Below are 7,335 nucleotides of genomic sequence, written 5' to 3'. Positions count from 1 at the left end.
TATAATATTGATAAACTGATTTTAAGAGTCCTTGTGAGACGACCAAGGTTAACTTACCTTGTACTACATTTTACAAAATTCAATTATTTTTGACCGCATACGACAGCGATCAAATTGGCGCCGTTGCCGGGGACTCTTTGTCGATTTCAATCAATATTATTTTCGTAAATTAATATTTTTGTGTTTTGGTCGTGTGTTCTTGCATTCTTGTACCTACGGGAATTCTGGCTAGGAAAGGCTTGGTACTTAAGCGATCCTCGATCCACCTCCCTTACCTGGGAACCCCTGTAGTTGCTATTTGCTGGACAATTTGACCCTTACACACACAAAAAAAAAAAATAATCAAATTTTCAAAAAAAATCTAAAAAAATAAAAAAGGCAGTTTCTGAAATTTGTTTCCGAATTAATTCCCCATTGTGCTGCCTCATCGAAAAAAATAAATAAATCAGAATCTCCTATTTTTAGAAAAAATAGGAGACGCCACCTCAAAAATCTCAAATTCATTGTTTTTCTATTTTATTTTAATTTATTACTATTTTCGTAATTTCAAAAAAATCCAAAAAAATTTGAAAAATCTTTATTTGATTTTATTAGATTTTTAGTCATATTTTTATATTTTTCTAATCTCGTCTCGATCGAATTTCCATTTTCGGTTGAATTTCTTCTTCTGATTCTAATTTAAACAATTACACCATGGCTGACCAAAAGACTTTAAGGGAGCTTACAGCACCTGACATTAATTATAATTCACTTTGTATTGAATACCCTAATGTTGCTGTGGCTTTCGAATTAAAGTCGGGCCTAATACACCTGTTGCCCAAGTTTAGCGGTCTTTCTGGTGAAGACCCCCATAGGCATCTGAAGGAATTTCAGGTCGTGTGCTCTACACCCTTGAGACCTGAAGGAATCACCGAAGACCATATCAAGCTAAGAGCCTTCCCTTTCTCACTCCAAGGAGCTGCGAAGGACTGGTTATACTACCTTCAGCCAAACACTGTTGCAAGCTGGACTGATCTTAAAAAGCTTTTCCTAGAGAAATACTTCCCTGCTTCTAGGGCCGCATCCATAAGAAAGGATATATGCGGCATCAGACAATGTGACAGCGAGTCACTTTCTGAATACTGGGAACGATTCAAACAATTAGTGTCCAGCTGCCCCCAACACCAGATATCTGAGCAGCTACTTATCCAGTACTTCTACGAAGGACTATTACCCATGGATAGGAATATCTTAGATGCTGCTAGTGGCGGAGCCCTTGTCGATAAGACACCCGCTGCAGCGAAGGCTCTCATTGAGAACATGTCTCTCAACTCCCAACAATTCACCACTAGAAGCAATTCTGTGGTTCTGACAAAAGGAGTGAATGAAATTCAAGCCTCCCCTCCCAACAAGGCTATAGAAATCAGACTTGACGAGCTTACCTCTCTAGTGAAGCAGTTGGCATTAGGAAAGACTCGGACTGTAGGAAGAGTTTGTGGCATTTGCACCTCCCCTGAGCACCCGACAGATATATGTCCCATCCTACAAGATGAATCCATAACTGAGTTGCCTCAAGCATACGCAGCAAATGTGTACAATCAAGGCAACAACCAAAATAGATACAATGCTCCTGACCTTTCCACTAATAGATATCATCCCAACTGGAGAAACCATCCAAACTTGCAGTATGGGAATCCACCCGCACAACAACAGTTACAGTCACCCCTTCCCCAACCTGCTCAAAACATGCCACCACCAGCAGTGGCTACTTCTGGATCTTCACTAGAAGACATAGTCAAGCAATTGGCCGCGCAAATACAGACAACAAATGCATCCATGAACGATCTGAAAACACAGGTCGGACAACTAGTGACTACTATGAACCAAATGCAAACTCAGAGCTCCAGGAACCTCCCTGACCAAACCGTACCTAACCCAAATGTTAGTGCAATCACTCTTAGGTCTGGCAAGGAAGTCGACGCAGCAGTAGAAGCAAGTGTAGATAACAGTGGAGAAAAAAATGATAAAAATAATAAAAATAAGTCAACTCCTACACCTGCACCCACACCTACCCCTGAACTTGATGAAGATGAGGAGCAGTCCATACCACTTCCCTTCCCTCAAAGAGCTGTCAAAAGCAAAAGGGAGCATCAGTTCGACATGGATAGGGAGATCTTGGATGTTTTTAAGAAAGTTGAAGTAAACATCCCTCTCCTTGAGGCTATCAAACAAATCCCGAAATATGCCAAACTCCTCAAGGAGATGTGCACAAACAAGAGGAAACTAAAAGGGAACTCGAGAGTTAATATGAGTAGGAATGTCTCTGCAATCATACATCAGACAGACTTGCCCGAGAAATGTGAAGATCTTGGAGTCTTTACTGTCCCTTGTACCATAGGCACTACCGAATTCGGAAGTTGCATGTTGGACTTAGGCTCCTCCATAAATGTTATGCCTACATCTATATATAACTCTCTTTCCCTTGGTCCCTTGCAGCCTACAGGTCTTGTCATTCAGCTTGCAAATAGAAGCATCACCCGCCCTAAGGGTATTATCGAGGATGTGCTTGTTAAAGTTAATGATCTAATCTTTCCTGCAGATTTCTACATCCTCGACATGGAAAGAGAAACAAGTTCCAGTAAAGGAACCCTCATTCTAGGAAGGCCATTCATGAGGACCGCTAGAGCTAAAATTGATGCTTATGCAGGGACACTTTCAATGGCGTTTGGGAATCGTGTTATCCGCTTCAACTTATTTGATGCTATGAAACACCCGCATGAAGAACACTCTGTCTTTGCATTAGATCTATTTGATGGGTTGATAGATAATGAGTGCGCTGATGAGTTTATTAATGGTTTTCCATCTATTGTTGGTTTTGATGACACTTTCACTGGTCAGGACAGCACTAATATTGAAATTTGTTCTGTGTATGCTAAAATTAATGACAATCATGTTGCTACTAATAGCACTGACACTATTAGCACATACACTGGCACTTCTAACACAATCACTGTTGCAAACATTGACATTCTTGGTGGCTCCTCCACGATACCACAAGAGTCCAAAGTTCAATCTGATCTAGATGAATTATATGCTGCTCTTGGAATAGATCAATCTGCTGAAATTTTTTCTTGTGAATGTGGTATTTGTAATGTTTGTCTTGAGATCAATGCAGCTATTTTAGGTGAAGACATTTTGATGCTGACAACCACTTGTGCAGAAATTCAAACAAATTCAATAACTCTTGAAGTTGACACCAAAAAAGTGGATTTTAGTCGGAAGCAACTATTGCCTATAGTAGAAAAATTGTTGGTGGAGCCTCTGATTAAGCCACGCGACAAGCAGTTGTTCTTCACAATCTATGCATCTCTCCCACCTATTTTATCTGACTCACAAGCTCAATTTGGCTTCTCTGTTTTCCACGTTTTTGTTATTGCAGGTCCACCATATTTTGTACTATTATACAAGTTCACGTGGTATTTGCTTTTTCTTGTTTCATGTGTTCGTAGTGCAGAAAAGCCTCCACCAAAACCGCCAGACATGGACTTTCCAGCTGCTACAGCTTAGCTCCTCGGGTGTGTTCCTTCCTTTTCTCACTTTATGCTTATTGTTATACATTGCGGACAATGTCTGTTTTAAGTGTGGGGGGAACATTTATTTATTTTATTTTTCTGTCAATTAAAAAAATATAACAATAATAAAATAAAAATAAATTTAGCATGCATGCAATTGTTATGAGTAGTTACATGTTTTAAGACTAGAGCAATATAGCTGTAGGATTGGTGAAATTTTTGGAAATTCTTGTTTTCATGCTTGATATGATGATCTTTGCACCTTAATGCACAACTTCTGAAAAACATGCAAACTTAGTAGTGGCTTGATAAATCTTTAAAATACACAGTCATTATCCTAAGTTGTCTGAGTATAGAATATGATAAAGAGGTATGATTAGGACTAAGTTTGAGGGAAAACTGGATTACTTGATTGTAGGATCATGGCTAGATTAAATGATGGGATACTACACAATAAAAAAATTAATTATAGAATAAGTTCCTGTGCCCGAAGCTGGAGGAACAATAATGAATATGTTGAGTTCCTGTGCCCGAAACTGGAGGAACAAATGCTGTGTAGGGTGCTCTATTCGGAGTAACAGGTTGGACTCATTACAAGTGAGATCCCGTCAGGTGAAAAGGTAGAGTAGCACCTAAAGCATAACTAAAATGAACTTAAGTAGTATCCTTGCGTATAAAAATCAAAAAGCCTGTGAGAACAAGAAAAGCGTAGCTTCCCCTCAAGCTGAAATCCGAACTCAAACTCTGAGTTGTAGGAAAGAAACGACAGCTTAGTATCCTGACTGTGTAGTTTTCAAGAAGGATCATGTCATGACTCTGGTTGACAGTAATAGGCAGTACACACACACACGCTTGATTATCATTGACGGTTGATATACGGGAGTTATGCCAATCTTTGAAAAACAATCCATAGTTTGAACTTGAATCTTAGAATGTGTTGATTGCTTGTGACGTTGTATCATGACTTATTATCTATCTAAAAAGAAAAAAAAAAAAAAAAAAAGGGAATGAAATAAAAAAATTTGAGCCTTTATGCTTGAGTTTTGCTCAGGAGAGCAAAAGAATAAGTGTGGGGGTATTTGATCAGTGTATTTATAATGCACTTTCTTCTATCTTATGATACGAAATTTATATGATTTCTCCACTTATTTCTAGCGTTTTCAATGAGTTTCCTAAGTTTAGGATAGTTTTGCTTTTATTTTGTTTTCACACTTATTTCATAAATAAACAGCAGTTTGACCTCTTCTCACTCTGCAGGCCATAACTGGAGCTACGAGTATCGGATTGAGGCTTGCGAGCATGTGTTGGAAAGCTAAGACAAAGAGATACAACTTTGATGTTGGAGCAAAATTCAAATTCCGAAGTTTACGTCGTGCCACGATGGGTTATATCGTACCACGATGAGAATGGAAAAAATCTGCACAGAATCTGCAAATCTTGAGGACCAAGCAGCCATCCCATCGCGCCACGATCAATCCAACGCACCACGATGCTGCTTAGAAATTAATTCGAAAAAGCCTATAAATAGAGCCTTAGTCTCTCATATTTTATTCATTCCAGTTTTTGAGAAACTCTTGTAGCCTCTAGTATTCTATGGCTTGCTAAACCACTAGGGTTGATCTGCTGTAAGGGGATTTCTCCAAGACCTTGAGGTTATTTATATTATTCAGTTTTATTTAATTCTTTTCAATTATGTTCTTGTTCTTGTTTGCTTAATTCAAGTTTCATATACATGATTGTTAGTTTTGATTGATTTCTATTTCTTAAGGTAATCGTGTTTAACTTAGCTTATTCGTTAATTCACGTGTTCTTAACTGTTTGCTTAATTCGGTATACCGTTTGCTTAATTCGGAATCTAACAAAAGGAATATAATTCATATAGAATCGAATACGCTTGTTAATCGTTTCTATAATCAAAAGAGAATTAAATCCGCTTAGGGACTGATAATATAACGATCGATGATAAGTCTGAAATCTCCGAGCAGTAGATTAATCTGTTTCTCACAACTGTTTCTAAATCAACTTACTTTCTTCGTTTCTAATCATTGAAACCAAACCTAAACCCCTTTTTTTTTACAATTCTTACTTGATTATAATATTGATAAACTGATTTTAAGAGTCCTTGTGAGACGACCAAGGTTAACTTACCTTGTACTACATTTTACAAAATTCAATTATTTTTGACCGCATACGACAGCGATCAGAGTGAGATGAGAAGAGAAATTACATCAAGAGAATATAAAAGAGGCACGACACGCAGGCCGTATTTAAAATCCCAAATAAAACGAAAAGAAGAACTAAGGCCATAACCATTCATCATGCAACTTTAATAACAATAAACACATAATTTATTATTATTAAATTAGTCCAATTAATAAAATACCATGATTGATCACCTTACGCAGAGTTAGCGGACGGGGTTCAAAGGGGCAGCGCCCCTTGCGGGGCCTCCGGGGTGGAGCCCCGGAAGCTAAATTTCGATGAACACTTCATCAGTGAATCCTAATCGCACCAACACTTGATGCTTCAAATATAAACCCTAGCCGTACTCTGTTTGTATAACAACACAACCCTTGTATTGTTACAAACCCTAATACAGTAATCATTCATCAAAACGTTTCAGGATTTTGTTCATCACAGACGATTGGATATATGATGCTTCACCAGTTATCGGTTCCGAAGCTCACGCTCACAATCATCCATGCTCACGACAATCACTTAAAACTTTCAATGAACAATATGTTCTGTTTATATAACAACACAACACTTGTATTGTTATAAACCTTAATACAACGATCATTCATCAAAACGTTTCAGGATTTTGTTCATCACAGACGATTGGATATATGATGCTTCACCAGTTATCGGTTCTGAAGCTCACGCTCACAATCATCCATGCTCACGACAATCACTTAAAACTTTCAACGAATGATACTATCAGTATATCACATACACTGATGTTGTATCAGTATATCACATTCAAATTTTATTAATCTTTGTTATTATTATTATTAATACCGATTCTGATCATATTAATAAAACTGTAAATAACAACAAAACCGATTCATGGTTTCACAAGTGGCTCTGATACCACTGAAGGAAAATCGTGTTTAAAACAGAGTATAAAACGCAGCGGAAATTAAAATTTTCCTTCGATGGATCCTTGCGAATGGACATGATCAGGGTTTCGGTTATTACCTTTGAAGAACAATTCCTCGATTCTGAATTAATCACAAGCACCGCACGATCGCAGCACCTCTAGCCGGTCCACACGAAGTTTCCGTTCACCTCTTAGTGCTAGCTGCAAGACGACGGTAGAGGGAGATTTAGTGCGGTTAGGGTTTTAGAGAATTTTAGGGTTTCTCTAAAATTCGGATTATGTGTGTAACGCCAGACTGAATTGCATAAGGCTCTATTTATAGAGCTTCTTATGTTGTCTTCAGGCCAAAGCGATTATTGGACTTCGCAAGCCCAATAACCTACTGTTACTAATCGCACCCCACTAATAAGTCATACTTATTTCTCCCGTCATTAACTGTCCTTATGTGTGTGACCTTGTAGGTTCCTATGACGTTGGCAATAATATTAATCTCAATATTATAAACCGTGAGCGGTATCTAGCAACACATCACTGCTACCCAAGTCACAAGAATGTCACGTGATCTGACAAACCTTTCCGTGATAAATATCTTGTGTATAATTACCCTTTTACCCTTATGTCTATATTGAACACAAGGCATAGTATGTCACCCTTGCTAAGTTCAATATTGGGCCCATAGACATA

The 7,335-nt window shown here is 38.1% G+C and overlaps 1 protein-coding gene across 1 annotated transcript; it reads left to right on the top strand.

The window, feature by feature from the left end:
- The first annotated feature begins 693 nt into the window (after positions 1-693).
- LOC123905338 lies at positions 694-3,546 on the top strand. The gene is made up of 3 exons (XM_045954945.1): positions 694-1,668; positions 1,744-1,945; positions 1,982-3,546. Exons 1-3 carry the CDS (start codon positions 694-696, stop codon positions 3,544-3,546), a joined length of 2,742 nt encoding a protein of 913 aa, XP_045810901.1.
- The last annotated feature ends 3,789 nt before the right edge of the window (positions 3,547-7,335 follow it).

The sequence above is a fragment of the Trifolium pratense genome, linkage group LG2 (assembly GCF_020283565.1).
Source record: "Trifolium pratense cultivar HEN17-A07 linkage group LG2, ARS_RC_1.1, whole genome shotgun sequence".
NCBI classification, from domain to species: domain Eukaryota; kingdom Viridiplantae; phylum Streptophyta; class Magnoliopsida; order Fabales; family Fabaceae; genus Trifolium; species Trifolium pratense.
This window is presented reverse-complemented; position numbering and strand designations above follow the sequence as displayed.

Bases quoted from the DNA above. Each gene is read 5' to 3' on its own strand.
- LOC123905338 (XM_045954945.1), top strand. From the start codon at position 694: ATGGCTGACCAAAAGACTTTAAGGGAGCTTACAGCACCTGACATTAAT. The intron at 1,669-1,743 runs GGGAATCCACCC...CCACCAGCAGTG, and splicing joins ACCATCCAAACTTGCAGTAT to GCTACTTCTGGATCTTCACT. The intron at 1,946-1,981 runs GCAAGGAAGTCG...AAGCAAGTGTAG, and splicing joins TGCAATCACTCTTAGGTCTG to ATAACAGTGGAGAAAAAAAT.